Consider the following 17,629-nt stretch of genomic DNA (forward strand, 5'->3'; position numbering starts at 1 on the left):
GTCAGATCTCAGTCCTGTGAAACAAGTGCTAGGTAGCCATTTGATGATCTCTAAAATCAGGAGAAGATGGTTTAGTCAGGCTCTATCAGATCATAGAGTGGGAGTCATGGCCTATTTAGAGAATATTGCCAGTGCACAGCCTCTGATTCAAGACAGATCGCCCTCCCTGGCTCCTTCTGCACAACTGAGCAGAAGATCCGTGTGAGGACATGCCACATCCCTCAGGCTGCGTGAGGCCCTCTTCTTGACGACAAGCATCCAAAGTCATCTTTATTATTACTTCCAATGCTCCAGGCACACATCCTGGCAGGCATGGGGGGAAGGGTTCAAGGGCCAAAGCCTTGCTCAAATTAATTCTCTCCCAGTGATTTTCTTGAATTTCACTTCAGTACACGTGAACAAAATCCCATGGTTTCTATACCGCTCATGTGCTCCACGCTGCTATACACTTGATAGAATTATAACACTCTACTCCAGTGTCTCACAGGAACCATCTTGGTGAGTCGTTCTCCCTAACCTGTCACCCAAGATTCTTTGCTGCTTCTCTGTTACATTTATCTCCAATCTGATGCACACGTTCTGCACAGAGAACCACTTGGAAGAGATTCTATTCTCCCCCTGCAGAAGCAGCAGTAGGTCCTGCCAATATTTTGAGGTTGGGACAGAAATTGCTACTATTTTTTTTTATTTTTTTAAAAAGATGCTGCCATTGTGCTAGGTGCTATTGCAATCCTTCTCTAGAAGGCTCCATATTAGATGAAGACTGAAAAATGAGTAGTGCATGCAAAATGGCACTACTTTGTCCTTCCCAGGAGGCAAAGTGGAGGGCCTGAGAAGGCAAGGTGTAAGGCCGTCTGAGGGAAACTTCTTTAACTGCACGCCATCTCTCTCTCTCTCTCTCTTTCTCTTTCTCTCTTTCCACCAGATTCTGGAGGTGCCTGCTCCTGTCTTTCTCCAGCTTTACCTCCTGTTCCCACCTGTCCCCCTGTGTGTATGTGTGTGTGTGTATGTGTGTGTGTGTGTACACATGTGGGTGTGAGGCACAGAGCTTACCTTCCACAGGAGGAGAAATCACCACTCTGACCTCGTTGTCTCTCATTTGGGTTTTTTTTTCTCCTTCCTCCCCTCGCAGGAATTTAGATTCTCTCTCTTGTATTTCCCTTTTTTATTTTTATTTTTCTCCCCTCATCACCGGCTGATGTAGTGATCTAGACAGAGACTTTTGGAATAACAATGACAACACAGTGCAGCAGAAATGGAGCTCCTACCCTCCCAAGGAGTTTATACTAAACATATCACCTTACGCCCCGTATGGTGATCCACGACTTTCCCTCAAGTGAGTCTCTCTTTAACTGATTTGATCATATATAGTGAGTATATGCACACCCTTCTTCCAACCTCCCCCTTCCTGCTTTCCCCTTTCCCTTCCCCTTCTTCCCCCTTCTACCTCTTCCCTCACACTCCACCCCCTCCCCATGGACAAATGGCCATGGAGACGAGCAACCCCTCCTGCCTTCCCTCCCTCCCCCTTCCCATCCATTAATTCAGTGGTTCCCAACTACTGGCATTTGCACTGGTAATTGGTATGACAGACTTGTGTGTTTGATGCCCTGGATTCCCCCTTTTCTCTGGTCCCAGTGCAATATAGTGTTCTTCCGGATTCATTGGCATCAGGTCAAGCTCCTGACTATTAACTCTCGGGGTAGGCCTTCCAACCAAGTGGTTGGCTTCTGTACTTGGCTTTAAACCCAAGACACACAATAGTGACATAAACCAACCCAAATGGAAACAATGGCCAACACTGGCCAATGTGCCCAAGGCCTTGGAGCCCAATCACAAACTTATAGCAGTCCTGTTGTTCTGGAGGGGCCTTGGCTCAGACGTTCAGCTTGCTAGGCTTGTACGGTGCTCCCAATGGGTTGAGAACCACTGCCTTAAGCAGCTCACTAAGAGAGGCCGGCACCTTTCCCTCCCTGCCCCCCGCCCCCCAGTTCCTTTGGCTCTCCTACCCCTCACACCCCTCCACCTTCTCTGCAGCACAGGACGGGGTTGCCCGTTTTGGTCACCCTATCAGCGTGTTCTCTGCATCTGCACTGTGTGGTGATGGTGATGGCAGTGGTAAGCTCTCTCACTAACATGGCTTTTCTCTCCCTTCGCCTGCACAGTGCCTCTCCCAATGGCCTTATCCATTGTTCAACCCTTCTTTGTCTATGGAATAAAGTAACTTTTGGCTGCAATCATAACCTCACAACCAAGCCAGGGCTGCCTGCTGTCTTTGCCTGGGACAAAGGCTCTCCTTGGCCCTTTCTTTTGCAGTGCTGATGTCTCTCTTTCTCTCTGTCTGTCTGTCTGTCCCTTGTCTGTCTGTCTCTGTCTCTCTCTTTCTCTCTGTCTCTCTCTTTCTCTCTCTCTCTCCTTCTCTTTTTCTCCCCTCCTCTTGCGTGACTTCCTTCTCACTACCACCGGCCACCTTCCTCTCCTGACGTGCCCCAGTGGCTCTTTGTTGTCAGGTGCAAAGTTGGCTGCTTCAGCCACCTCAGGATTGGCTGGGGAGCGGGAAGGACGCCATGGGGAGAGGCAGCAGCTCCGAGAGGACGGCATGAAGAGCAGCGTGTCTGCCCACAGCGAGCCCAGCATTGGGAAGGCGGGGAGAGGTCGATGGCAAACGGTGCAGAGCCACCTAGCAGCAGGGAAGCTCAGCCTATCCAAGTGAGTGAGAGTACATTACAGGCCTGGTCTGGCCTTGTGACGCAGAAGTCCTTGTAGCTAGGAATGGGCTGAGGGCGGGGGCAGGGAGGGGGAGGGGTGAAACCAAATCCAGCTACCATCTTGGTGTTAGATTCAGGCAGAGCAGAGGAAAGCATAGGTGATGGTTGTGATACCTGATGGAGCAGTCTGCTGTGCCCTGAGATTAGTGAAAAAAGTTCTGTTGTGCAGGAGCAGAGGGCTGTATTACACACACACACTCTCTCTCTCTCTCTGTGGCTTCATATGGAAGTAGTCCTGAGCATATGAAAATCAATAAAATAAACAGAATTTTGCCATATGAAAAAGGATTTCACTTTTAGTAAGTGTTACCAGTGTGCAATCCTTAGTTGCCTAATTTATAATACTAACCAGTTAGAGGTTAAAGGCTCAGGAGAAGAGAGCTATGACTCTATTAGCAGCTTTCAGTGGACTGCCCATCAGTAGATAAGGGCTTCATGCTAGGTCAGGCCAAAGGGCTGACCATAGCAACTGTAGCAGTACCTGCGCTATTAGGTGCTTCTGAGTAAATTTACTGTGAGCTACAAGGCGATCCTAGTGTGAGCTGTCCAGAAGTGTGAGACCAGAGAGCGATTCATTCCAGACCTTTTTATCTCTCACAGATGCTCCCTGTGTCTTGAGCAGAAAGATCCCATAACTATCTTTATTAGTGGGCTTATCTTCCATTAGGTTTCCAAACAGCTCTTCCTCTTGTTACTACTGAATGAGCATTCCTATGTGGCTTCTCAAAACTGACGTGGACTCAGAAAATGACCGGTAGTTTATTTCTCCTGTCAGGCGCCTCATTCCTGACACCTAAGGAGCTATCCTATTGAATTCATGTTCTCAGCTGCAGACCAAAAGTCTTAATATTGATTCATATCCAGATTAGTCCTAGACATTGAAGCATTTTCTGACTAAATGAAGTTTTCATTGTGGAGTAAACTAATCTTTCATATACATCCCTCATAATGAAGATTTTTGTGACTGGATTGTCCCTGTATCTGGCATGTGTGTTTTTGTGATGGAGCGCTACTTTGCTTTGTCTGTCTGTCTGAGATAGCCTACCTGTCTGCTTGCACAATAGCCTTGTGATAGGAACTGGAAGTGGGATAAGGTACCCACACGTATGCCAGAGGGCCAGGTGTAAATGGTACAGTCCCTACAGCACTGGGACTGCTTCCCACACAGCAATTACCCTTGATAGAAATTTATATAGTCTGCTGGCTCCAGGCCTAGGAGAGCCAATTTTAGTTTCCTGTGACTGAGAGGTTGAAAATTGGACTAATTTAGGATTTGATAGAAAACTGAAATGAGGTCACTGCATGTGAAGAAGGCAGTGGCTGGAATGGTCCATTTCTGCCTCATGCCTGGCAGCAGCAGGGTTGGGCTTAGGGGCTCAGTACATGATCCAAACAAGCTCATTGGTAGCAGATGCATGCAGAGCTACCTGAATAATTTTCCAAGGCAAGAAAAGGGTGGTGTTGGGCTCTTTGCTTACATAGGTTTTCACAAGTCCTTCCTTTCCTTTCCTTTCCTTTCTCTTTCTCTCTTGCTTTTCCTCTTCTCTCTCCTCTCCTCTCTTCTCCTCTCTTCTCCTCTCCTCTTCTCTTCTCTTCTCTTCTCTCCTCTTCTCTTCTCTTCTCTACACAAAAAGATTCCACCACTTTGCCATTACATCCCTGGCATCAGCATTTTTTTGCTGTTTTTGGTGGAGGTGGCTTTCAGGCCAGGCCAGGTCAGGCCAGCAGCAAGTAAGGAACGAACGCTCGAACCCTTCTGCCTTGAGGTCCTGGTTTCTGTGCTTCCTTGGTTAAACCTAAGAACTAGGTTGGCTTTAATTTCTACACAAAGTGGCCTGTGAGATATTTTGGCACAGCCAGTCCCATCTGGCTGCTCTAGAGGGACTGCTGTCGGATGCTCCACCCTGAGAAAGCAGGAGGGCTTGGGGAGAAGCAGAGCTGGGAAACAGTAAGACTGGTGGGTGATTGGCCGCCTGTGCACCTCTCTCCTGTCACATGTTGACACACCTGCCTCAGGGATTGGCCGTCTCTGTGAGATACTCAGACATGAGGCCAGCCATATCCTTCGGGGGGCACACCCAAACGCACCCTTCAGAGCTTAACCGTTATGCCTTCAGCAGCCTGCTTTCTCAGCCATCCTGTTATATTACATGCTTTGTCATTTATTGTACACATCCCTTTCCTGTGCACTTGTTTTCCCACTCCTACCGGTAACTCTGGCTTTGGCTTTAACTGCAGGCAGGGCTGTTCAGAAATGGTGTTTTAAAATTTGAAAGGAAAGAAAGCCAATTCTCTACTATGGAAAGGCAAGCCAAGCGCTCAAAACAAGTTAGGTGATTTGGTACGGTGGGTGCAAATCTGCACTCTGTACATGAACTTGGTACTTGGCTTTCTGCTAAAATTTAGAACTTGGGGCAAGGGCGAGAGCAGATGTGGTGGCAGGTAACTGAGAAGCAGTTGTGTTTGATGGGTACAGGAAGATGATTGAAGGTCCCAAGAGAGGGATAGCTAGCTATGCATGCCATACCACTCTGCCGCCCAGTAATGCCAGTGAGCTTTTAGATATAATTCCACAAACATAAAGGCTTATAAAGCATTTCTAAATAAATGAAGGAAAAGGTCCATAAGTCAATGGTAAAGCACGTGTTTTATGTGCAGAATATCTCAGGTTCAAAACCCCAGCATCTCCAGATATGGTTGGAGAAAGCTCCTATCTGAAACCCTAAACAATAGATGAAACAATGGGAGGACTCAGTATAAGGCAGCTTCCCATGTTCCTAATATGTTTTCAGGAATCTAAATCCTTTTGCTCATATCAAATTCCACCTGGAATTCTGCAAGTGCAGACCAGCAGAAAATGAACAGCCCTGACCATGAGGCTTTTTTTTGTGAGTACCTGCATGCCTTCCCTCCTGTCCTTTCATCTAACAGTGTGATCAGCCATGTCTGTTCTTCTCAAGTCTTTGGCTGAATGGTTAGCTAATATCTGCATTGTGTTTCTGAATGTGTGCTCAAACACTTGTTCTGTGTGGTTAGCTGTGGGGCTCTGTCATGTATTTTTGACAGCAATCTGCACTTCTTGTGTTGTCTTTCAAGCCATATGTTCTGTCCTGTGCTTCACTGTCCACAGGATACAGACCATTCCTACAAGGCTCTCTCACACATCTGTAGGGGCGTGGCCAGTAACTGTACATCAGGGATACCCAATGCGGTGCCTTCCTGATGCTGTTGGACTACAACTCCCATCATCCCTTCACATTGGCCAAGCTGGCTGGAGCTGATGGGAGACATTAGCCCAACGGCATCAGGAGGGTACCACAGTAGCTACCTCTGCAGTAAGGCATAGCTATACCAAACTACTGTATGCATCTTGCGTTACACTCAGGAGGGCGGAGGACACCTCACTGTGATGTACTTCAGTCCTGATTTTGAGGGCAGAACAAGGCATGCATCTTCAAACACAGGTCACACTGAAAAGCCAAAAAGTAAGTGATGGCAATTTCAAGTGGAGGTGTGGGAGCTTACTTTTTGCTTTGTCACCCCCTCCACATCCCCACCTTCTACCATGCAACCCATTCCCCAGCTTCCTTTTTCCTAGCTGTGGTTTGAGACCAGAATGAAGCCCAGACAGGAGGAAAGTGGCCTTGGAAGATGGAGGAGCAGTGGTGGAATGGACAGGTGCCAAAGACGGCAGGACTCCTGCTCTTTCCATAGTTGTGCAGAAAAGAGAATTTCAGCAGGTGTAGCTTTTATGACAAGCTGTTGAAATTCCCTCTTCTGCACAAAAGTGCAGAAGCCTTTTGCTCTTTTGCATCTGATCACTCAAAACAGTGTAGGGAGGAAAGTTTCAGCACCCCTCTCGCACTCACCTCATCTTCTGGAATCACACACACACACACACACACACACACACACACACATTGTGTTGCAGCTGTCTGACAGTGACACATGTTTGAAAACAGAGGCCTGCAACCTTCAAGTTTAGTTCCCTTCTCAAACAGCTCCCCAAATTTCACTGGAATGTTTCATGTGAGAGAAGACAATATGGCAACTTTCAGGAACATAAATGCTGAGATGTTGTCCATGCCTGCCTAACAAATCCAAGCCCAACACGGCTATTGTAATTGTTAAAACTCCCCCAGTTTGCCGCCTTTCAGTGGACAGGCTTCTGTGTCTTTCACTGCGACATAATAGGCAAAAGTGCAAACCCCAATGCCAACTTTGGCACACGATAGTAGGAAAAGCTGCAGCAGTTTCATTTCTGACTACCTTGCAGCTGTTAAAGGCGTAGAATCCTGTCCGCAAAAAGTTGGCAATCCTATTAAGTGTAACTATGTGCTCTGGAAGACAATGCTATCTGTATTCAAGATGAGAGTAGGGAACTGCTACAGCCTCATTTAAAAAATAAAACTTGAGCCCTAGAGCATGCCACCAGCTTGGCCATCAGTGTCCGTGACACCATTCCTAGGACATGTGAGAGTTCCTATTCCCACTGCCACTTGGGTGAGGTTTGCTGATTCAGACACAGCCAATGGGGAAAGTGGTTGTTGGGTGCGCCGCATGTCACAGGCAGCAGCAGCACAGGCACCAGGGGATTTGCCTTCACAAAGCAGCCTAATTAGTTCGGGAACGAGAGTTGGTGTTCTGAGCCTCCTTACAAGCAAAGGAGCACAGAAAGGAGAAGTCGCTTCGCAAGCGATCTCACACTGAGCTCAAGGACTGACAAGCAAGGGAGGCCGCAAAATGGCTACAGGGCGGGGGCTCCATGCTGCTGGAGAAGCCGAGGTGCAGCTGCAACCCCAAAGGACAGCTTGCTGCTTCCGAAGGTGCCTGGCAGAGAGAGTGCTGTGCTGGGGCATCTTCTCTCTAACTCTCTGCTTTTCCTTCCTCCAATTTTGCCCCTTTACCTTCTTCTCCTTTTTCTCCTTTCCCTCGCCCTTCACCTCCCTAAGTTTTGAGGATTCCACCATGTCCACAGCCACTACCCTTGAGTATATCCCCACCTCAGCAGGAGACCCGAAATGCCAGCGCCCGCGCACCCTCATGCGCCAGCAGAGTCTCCAACAGCCACTCAGCCAGCACCAGAAACCCAACCACAGCCAGCCCACCACCAGCCAGAGCCTGGGCCACCTGCAGTCCCACACCACCTCCACCAGTGGCAATCCCCGGGGCTGTCGGACCGCGCAGTCACGGCAAGGGACCTCTGCTGGCTCCAAGCACAGGACAGGTGGTGGTCGTAGCCGCTCCAATCCTGGGAGCTGGGACCATGTGGTGGGGCAGATTCGGAATCGAGGCTTGGATATGAAGTCTTTCCTGTAAGTTATCTTGCTCTTTTTTCTCTCTGCATGTTCTTGCACTTTGTTTGTTGCTCCATTAGTTTCGTGCCCTGTGTTGAGACAGGCAATTGACCCCCCCCCCTTGAAGGCAGCGGTGTGTGCGAGACAGTCAGCTCGTACTGTCATACAGCTATAGCTCATCACCAGCTGAAGAATCAGCAATCTCATTCTCCCCTTAGACACCACCCAAAGTGCCCAGTTTCACAACCCAAACTCTAATCTTCTTATTTGGATCGGTTCGCATTTCAATGTGAAGCCACCCAATTCGCCCTTCTCGAAACGCTCTGCAACCTGAAACACAGCTGTCCTTCAGAATTCATACTGCTCTGGATTTTTCGATGCAATTCTGCCACCAAAAATGTGTACAAAAATATGTATATTAGGGGAAAGTGTGCAGAAAGTATGCTTATATTACTATGAAAGTAGCAAAAGGCATGACATTGGGGGGAAATGCTTTTAAAATGTATGTATTAGGAAAAATTAGATACAAAAATGGGTACGTTACAAGAAATGTACACTAAAATGTTGATGAATTTTTAGGAGAACTTCATCTTTTTTTTAAAAAAATCACAAATGGATGAGGAAATGTGGCATAATAAGATTGGAAAAATTCAAACTGAGAAAAACAAAGTGGAGAAATTTGTCTATTCCTAATCTGATATGAGGTGGAGAGAAGGACTAGCTTAACATATAAGGGTCTCCTTCTCTCTCTTCTTCCATGTTGGAATTATTCTAGTAGCCATTGCTTTGTTGGGTTCCTCAGCTTTCTAATTATATGCAGTGGAATCTCCAGCTATAACCATCATCATCATCATTAATTTATTTTTATAGCGCCCTTCATCCAAGGATCATGGGATGGTTTACAATATAAAAACACAAAAATACACACCATAGTAACAAACAAGAACAATACCATCCACCCCAACACACACACACATTTTAAAAGGCCACAGATTGTTTAATCAGCCAAAGGCCTGGGAGAAGAGGAATATTTTCCCCTGGCACCTAAAGATAAGTAACAAAGGCACCAGGGAGCGCATTCCACAAGCAGGGAGCCACTGCAGAAAAGGCCCGTTCTCGTGTTGTCACCTTCTGGACCTCTCGCAGAGGAGAGACAGGAAGAAGGGCCTCAGATGATAACTGCAGGGGCTGGGTCAGTTCTTATGGGGAGAGCTGTTCTCCTATTCATTTAATAAACATAGATATAATGGTTCAATTGTTATCCTTTCTGAAAATAAGAACATTTGATGTTATAATGTTTGTTTTGCCCCATGGTCTCTTCTGCCATGACACAGCCTGGACCCGTGTACTCTTAGCCCTTGGCACAGTGTAATGGAAATAGATTCTTTAAATACAGGGGTCCAGTCTCAGCATAAGGACTGGATTAGATGACCTTCTAATTTCTTCCATTCCACAGCTATGTTAATATTGTAGCCAATGGGTGCAGGTTTCTGTTTAAGCTGAGCAACCGGAGAATGTGGTATGCAAAGTGGGTGAATGCATCCTATCCCCAAAAGTTCAAATGGAATTTGCAAATGATGGACCCTTGGCCACTTTAGGAGTTTCATGGCTGAGCAGGGATTTGAACCCAATTTTCCCACATCCCAGCCTAGCGCACAGCCCCCAGCACAATTGTTGCCTCTTTACAGGAGAAAGCTGCCTTGTAACATTAAGGAGAGATTTTCTCTTCTTCCGTTCTCCTGCACCGAGGTTTTCTTTACATCACTGCAAAGCTGACAACCCTCCCAGTAAGAGGTGACTCTTCAGTTCCCCTTCACAAACAGGGGTTTGGTCTTTTTATCCACGAAATCCCTGCCTATCGGTCCTTCAGATCCTCCTTGCTGTGATCTGTAAAGGCAGCTTTGTCAGAGCGGCTTCAAGCATGTGATTTTTAATCTGTCTTAAATACTTTCCCTGTTGGTGACAGCTTCTAAATTCCAGGCACCAATGGTTAAGCTGAAGCCTTCACTGTCACCTTATCTAGGAATTTGACAATGTCACTTACTTCCTTGCAGGAGGGGGATTGTTGCGCTTCTCTTTGCCATAACGTGAGCCAATATTTGCCCGTGCTTGTAGTAATTTTTACAATTAGCCATTCATGTGAATGGTAAATAGGGAATTGAAGTTGTGGTGTGTTTAAGCTTCAGGGAGGGCATTATACTCTTCAGTTGGTGGGATTTTTCAGTGCGGCTAAGGAAGGTCATGGTGAGAATTTGGAAGAAGGATAGCTGTGGGTCAGGCACTGCCGCAAGAGGACTTGGTAGATCATAAGATTCCCAGCTCAACCACAAACTCTCATATATGCAACCACATATGATTAACAGTAAGTTAATTTATTTTGAATGCCGTTGGTGCTGTGTGTGTTTTCCTCGTGGGTTTACAGACTACATAGAGCTACATAGAGTGGAATACCACCCAAATAGTTATCTGAGGCAGTGTGTATGATCAGGGACCACACAAAAGGGACTATGGACAAATAATTGTTTTTTCTTTTACTTTAGCATTCTTAGCTGTGATATTTTAAATGAAGCCAAAACCAGGCTAATCTCATGACATTTTTGTGCTGCTTCCTCAACCCACATGGGTGTGGCTGCCATCATTTTATCACTAACTCCAAAGCTGGCAAAAGCACTATACTTATTGCTCAGGGGTGTTTCCTTGCCTGGCCATTCCCTCCTTGAGAGCACGTGTTTACCAAATCATAGTAATGATAAGGCTACCATGAGTAACATTGGAATAAGGTGAGCCAAATGAATATTGCCTGTTTAAAAATTGCACTTAATGGATGAAGAACAGAGTAAAATAAAATTAGAGTTTTTATTTTTAAAAAATACCATAAAAGTATGTAGAAAGTCAAAACATTGCAAAAGATTGTTTGTTGAGCGGCAGTGCTAAGAAGCTTAGGTAATATTTTCCATTGGTTCAAAAGTCCATGATTAGGATAAAGTGTGCTAAGACAGAGCATGAAAGAAAAAATCAACATGGCTCTAAGTTCACAATAAAGCCATAAAGGACAAATAAGTAGGACAAGAGCACATAAGTTTCCTAGAATCTACCACCCGGGATCTTGCTAGGACCTCCATTTAATTAGCTGAAGAAGCAACATCTCCAGTGCACATGATCCCTTGGGTCCATAACAGGTCAACTCTCTTACAGCATGATCCTAACCACACAGAGGTACACACTCATCCTGTTGAATTCAGTGGGATTTGCTCCTGAGTCAGTTGGTTTAACATTGTAGCCAGGAGTGTCCCAATTACCTCACAATGCAGGACTTAGAATCTCATTTGAAAAAAGCTCCTCAACACTTTTGCATTTGTAGGTACACTGGGTTGAAATAAGGAGGATTTAAGTAAATATAAGTTCCAGGAAAGTAGCAGGGAGGAGGTTCTACTCAACAAAAGTGAAATCATGGCTGCACAGGAGGTCCAAATATCAATAAAAAATTAAGCAAAAGTCCTTTATGTGACAGCTCAATATAAAAGTTGATGCTAGATAAAACCACTAGTATATTGGTGCTGTTCCCATACCACTTGTGGTGGCAAAGTCACTTTGATAATACTCTCCTGAGCTCACAGGGACATGATCAGTTGCTTTTAGCTGCTGTAGTCTTTGGTCATATAGACACTCTCAGTAAGAGTTACCAGTAATGAACAGCAGTGGTTTTCAGCTGGTGCTATAAAGCCTGCCAAACTGCTGTTGAGCCTGCAGCATCTCTGTGACACAGAAATTAGAAACAATTCAGAGGGGGAAAGCTATGGCTATAAGGATGACAACAACCGTTTTGGAAGGCAAATTGTATGAGGAAGGGCTGAAGGCAACTGATAAATTTATACCTTAGTGACAAGAATGTTAGGGAGAGAGGTGGCATGTTATTCAAAAGTATGTCAGAAGAGACTGGGAGTTGCTCAAAAGATTCAGGGAAGATTGGATAATACGCAATATTATCTATTAGTGTGGCAGCACCTACAACTATGGAACTCCTTGCCTGTTGACACCAGCCAGGTGCCTCTGCTGTTCAAGCACCTGCTTGAAACATTTTTGTTTAGGCAAGCCCGCCCAGAACCATAGGTGCTGACATGTTTTAATTTATTTTACTGTTATTTAAATTACCCTTAATGTTTTTAATTGATTTTAACCATTTTTATTGATAATTTTACTATTTCTTATAAACCACTTACTACACTACAAGTAAGCAGTATATAAATTTTGTCAATTAATTAAAATAAGAAATAGCAACTATTCTTCCTCCCTGTTTCTGGGCACTAGCTCACATACTCCAGATGTTATCTATTTCTGAATTCTAAGAAGCATATTTGGGAAGGAAACATGGGTCCTAAGCTGTAGGAGGCATCTCCCCTGCTTCTGCACACACACTTCTAACTTCCTCCTTTTCTTCTCTGCAACCAAAAGCAACCAAAGCAAGTAGTGTCTGCAGCCCAACTTGAGCTGAGAGCAGAAAGCCTGTTTTGGATTGAACTGACCTCTGCGTAGATGGGACTGTAATGAAATGCTTTGGTCAAAGATCTCCAGTGGTAGATTGCAATGTTTAATTGATCTGCGGTTATATAAATAGTTTTGCAGTTGAAAAGAACAAACTACAATGATTTATCTGTACAGTGATTATCATGATTTAATTAGGATCATTATAGTGGCTGAGTTTCCATTTCACATAAAACTATAGTCAGAAACTGTGGTTTAATGGGAAGAAGCAGCCTGCTTACCATTCTTGGTTTGTTTGGCGGGGCGGAAGTGATGAGGTCTGGATGATTAGCCAGATTCTGGCTTATTTGTCTATACTGCAGAAGCATCAGAAGCAGCAGCAGCAGCAGCAGCAGCAGCAGCAGCAGCAGCAGCAGCTGAGAAGGAGCTTTGCAGGAACTTTAAAGCAAACAGTTTTTAACAGGAATTATAGTTCACTATGAATTAATGTAACGTGGAAGACCCTGTAATTGTTCTTAGACTTGGAACCCAGTAAAGTTTCCCTGGCGTGGCTTTTTGTTGTTGTTGTTGTTCAGTCGTTCAGTCGTGTCCGACTCTTCGTGACCCCATGGACCAGAGCACTCCAGGCACGCCTATCCTTCACTGCCTCTCGCAGTTTGGCCAAACTCATGTTAGTAGCTTCGAGAACACTGTCCAACCATCTCATCCTCTGTCGTCCCCTTCTCCTTGTGCCCTCCATCTTTCCCAACATCAGAGTCTTTTCTAGGGAGTCTGATTGGTGGTCCCTGCAAAGCCCTGTTCCTTTGCAAGAGAAAATGATCACAGCAGTGCCTGAAAAAGCGCAGATTTGCTAGTGCCCCCAACCAGCTGATCAACAGTGCCTTCATAGCCCTTTGCCTTTGCCTTTGTATGGGTTACCCGGTGTCTTTGTGATGTCAAGGCAACCCCACCCACCTGACAGCATTCAAAGCTACAACATAATTTAAAATTACTAAAACAACAATGAGGTATTTGCCTGGTGCTGAAAGTACATTTGAGTAGGTGTTAGGTGTCCACCTGTGTTCCACAGCTCTTGAAAGGTCTTACTCTGTAAATATGTGACCTGTAGCAAATACACTTATTAGGGTCATCTGAACCTATTTGCAACATTATGCAGTGCATCCATTGTCTGACTATAGCACACAGTGGTCCAGATTATGTGGTTGATAAATGGTAGCGCTGTATTTTAGATAGGTTTGTTACCCTGCCTGCAGTTGTCTCAAAATGCATTACCCAAATGTGTGAGTTATACATGTGACCATGAAGCATAATATTTGGGAACTATTATCCAGAGCTCTCACTGCCCACAATTGGGGGAATATTGCTTTGCACCTTGACTTGCTTTTAATTATTTTGTGGAATTAGCAAAAATCACCGAGTCCCAATTATGAGTTTAAAATTGAAAAATGTTCCTTTGTTTACAGAATTAAATGGTGATCAACGCATAAAATGGTTTTGGGGCTTCAAGTGCCAAACCCAATATTTACAAAAGAGTAAAATGTTTAGTTCAAATGTAGAGCGATTAACAGAGACTACCCAAACCCATGTTGCCTGGATCGATCATTTACACTTGTTTATGTGGCAGAGATAGAAACAGGTGGAGGCAGGGAGTCCTACGATTGCTAGAACCGCTCCCTGCTCCTTATAGCGCAATCTGGCAAGTTAAACTGGAGGCCCAAATGCACCAAGGGGGAAGGTCCAAATGGAAGGCAGAAGAAGGGTCATATTTAGGAAACTAAGAAAATGTGAGAAAAGGAAGGGATAAAATCCCAGTAACTACTACATCCACAGTTTGAATGTTCACATGTTCAGGTGAATGCCTGAACACAGCAATAATTAGATCTGGCTTCCTGGGGGAAAGGATGCTTGAAATAATAGGTGATGGGATCTGACAGAGGTTAGAGGAGGGGCAGGATTCTCTAACAAAAGGTGTTGCTAAGCAGCCAGAGGCATGAGACCTTTTTGGGTTTCCTGCTTCAAGACAACTGAATGGCTTTAGGGAGCAACAGGTAAAAGGGCAAGAACCAATAAGGACAATTTGGAACTTGTGTGTGCCAAGCACAAAACAGTAGTGGTAGATGCTGTTTGGACAAGATGCAAATGGCTGTTGATTAAATGATCAGTGGAGCAATGCCACTCAGAAGTAGGCTTTTGTTCTTGCCAAGGCTAGTGAGGTGTGTGCCTATGTTAACTAATGGCAAATAGTGAGGTGCAAATTAAGCATTATCATACATAAAAGAGTTCTCACATTTTTCAATTCCATGCATACAAATAATCTCCAGTCAGGTAGGTCAGCCCACTTAATTCAATGTATGGTTTCTGTGTCCTGCCTGCAGTCCCATACTCATTGCAATGTTACTTGTTGAGCGAAGCTACAAGTATCACCTAGTTCTGGGGCACGCGAGTCCCAGCTGTAACAAGCTCATCAGTAGAAGGTTAGACTAACTGACTTCTGAATTCATTGCATACTGGTCCTGGTTCTATGAATTCTAATACACTGGCACATTTCTTTAATTTTACACATGCACCTTCCTGCTGAGCCACATCGGCACCACAGAATATGCCCTAGTTTAAAATGAAAAGATACTCATATGCAGCTTCATAAAATTCTTGCTTAGTTTGTGTGATTCTTGATTTAAAGATGAGTCTCATTTCATCTCCAGAGGATTCTGGACATCTCTGTTTGAACAGCACCATTTGCTTATTTCAGCCTTAATTGGTTGAAAAATGTACCCACAGAATGCGAACTAGCTAATCAGCCCAATTGTTGTTCTTTCTCAAGAAGCCACTACCTTTTAATTCTATCACCCCGACCCCACCCCCAGAAAGTCCATTAGGTTTTTTGTTTTGTTTTCTTGTAAAAACTTGTTTTTACATCACTCCTTGCCTTTTAATGCAAATGCATTTATTAACACACACACACACACACACACCAGGGCCTGTGGGAAGCTGAAATAATGAGGCTGTGTCATCCGTTCAAAGTAGCATGGAGGACTCCGTGGGTGAAAATGTTCACTGTCTGAAGCAAGGATCATAGCTTCCCCCCACTTTTTGTTTAGAATTCTAAAGTGTTGCAAAGTTAACAAAAAGAAAAGGGGGAGCATATAGAAGAAAGGCAAGCAACTGGAAACCACAATCAATGCAACTCCAACTTTAGAATTAAGGCTGTGTACACACCAGGGTGCTAACGCACTCCGGCGGAAAGGTAAACGGCATTTCCATGCACTGCTCTGGTTTTGCCAGAAGCGGCTTAGTCATGCTGGCCACATGACCCAGAAAAACTGTTGCGGACAAAAGCTAGCTCCCTCGGCCTTTAAAGCAAGATGAGCACTGCAACCCCAGAGTCATTCGCGGCTGGACTTAATTGTCAGGGGTCCCTTTACCTTCACCTTTACCACTTGAATGAGGACTATGCGAAAAACATGCATGTTTGGGATGCATTGAATCCACTGTAAAATACCATGTGGACAGACCCATAGTCTGTCCACTGCAAAACCAGTGGCACGTATAACAATTCATTTCTTCAATAGAAACTGATGAAACAGAACTATCTGTCCAGCACCTATCAGACATCTGGCTAGAGATAAGATGCCGCTTCAAGGGCATTAATGAGGTCTAGACAGTACTATGAGATTTCTGAGGCCGGACAGCAGGTTTTAAATAATAGGGATTGTACCCACTCCCACATCATGCAGTGGAACTGAGTGGGTTGTTGTGCAGATATAGGTCTTTGGATTACTCATAGGTAATAGTCACTAAATGGTTTAGAGTAGCTTCCCTTGTCAACCCCAGACTGTTTCACGCCAAGGCCAGCAGGGGCAAGTTTTCCTGAGATTCTTCTTTCTTGCCTTGGTAGGTTTTCGTGGTAGGTTCACATGGGCAGAGAGTAATACCTTACTGCCATAAGGGACGCGGGTGGTGCTGTGGTCTAAATCACTGAGCCTCTGGGGCTTGCCAATCTGAAGGTTGGTGGTTCAAATCCCTGCAACGGAGTGAGCTCCCATTGCTCTGTCCCAGCTCCTACCAACCCAGCAGTTCAAAAGCACACCAGAGCAAGTAGATAAATAGGTACCGCTGTGGTGGGAAGGTAAACGGCATTTCCGTGCACTCTGGTTTCCGTCACGGTATTCCGTTGCACCAGAAGCGGTTTAGTCATGCTGGCAACATGACCCGGAAAGCTGTCTGTGGACAAACGCTGGCTCCCTCAGCCAGAAAGCAATTAGTGCCGCAACCCCGTAGTCGCCTTTGACTGGACTTAACTGTCCAGGGGTCCTTTACCTTTACCTTTGCCCTTCTGCTGCATGCTTTCCCCTGCATGATTGAGACTCACCCCCAAAAATGAAAACAAAAATCAGTTGGCATATTTTAGTGAGCCTTGCCTATTGGTTCACTGTAGATGGGAATGATGGTGCTCTCATAGAACAGAGGGGCCACCATTCTGAATTCATCACACACATTTGCTAGGCACGCTATTGAAGAGTGACACCATCACGTAGATGTGATTGTTGTCCTTGTAGAACAGAAGGTAGAGATGACTGCGTTTTGGCTGGCAGCAAACAGTGCCTACAGAACAGCATTTAAGCTATTTATAGCAGATGTTTTCTTGGTCTCCACAGCCTTTGCTGAGGTCAGTGAAGTGATCTGTGAACAATTGCTGGGCATTATTTTGAAGCCAAGGAACACAAGACTTGGTGAGCAAGGCTTCTCAGTGTACTACAGACCGTGATAGCACCCGCATTTGCATCCTGCTTCCTCCATATTCACTTTTCATACCATTCCCAGTATCACTTTAGATTCGGAACTTTGGGCGTAAGCAAGGGCCTCATGTTCAAAAGCTTATACCCTTTATAGTGTAGGTACTTAAGGGGGAAGGATTGTTGCTTTGCCTTTACCCTTTGATGTTTCTGGTGGGTTGTTTTTTTTTTGCAAAGGGGAAGCGCTGAAGCATAATTCTCTGTCTCTCTTCAGGGGGACTGTACCATTTGGTACCGTGTTAGTAGGGCTATACCACGTGGTATTTCTGAATGTGAACGTGGTATTTCT

The 17,629-nt window shown here is 45.2% G+C and overlaps 1 protein-coding gene across 6 annotated transcripts in view; it reads left to right on the forward strand.

The window, feature by feature from the left end:
- SYT7 (synaptotagmin 7) overlaps positions 1-17,629 on the forward strand; it is a 212,876-nt gene that overhangs the window by 142,821 nt on the left and 52,426 nt on the right. For 2 of the 6 annotated variants that reach the window (XM_033157075.1, XM_033157083.1), the window contains exons 4-5: positions 1,205-1,336; positions 7,721-8,083. The exons of 1 other annotated variant lie outside the window; for it this stretch is intronic. In XM_033157075.1, coding sequence (XP_033012966.1) covers positions 1,205-1,336; positions 7,721-8,083 — 495 coding nt within the window. Of the gene's footprint in view, positions 1-1,204; positions 1,337-2,493; positions 2,710-7,720; positions 8,084-17,629 lie in introns of all 6 variants that reach the window. 3 more of the 6 variants (XM_033157118.1, XM_033157091.1, XM_033157099.1) reach the window with 3 other exon arrangements.

This window comes from Lacerta agilis, chromosome 1 (assembly GCF_009819535.1).
Source record: "Lacerta agilis isolate rLacAgi1 chromosome 1, rLacAgi1.pri, whole genome shotgun sequence".
In the NCBI taxonomy this organism is placed as follows: Eukaryota; Metazoa; Chordata; class Lepidosauria; order Squamata; family Lacertidae; genus Lacerta; species Lacerta agilis.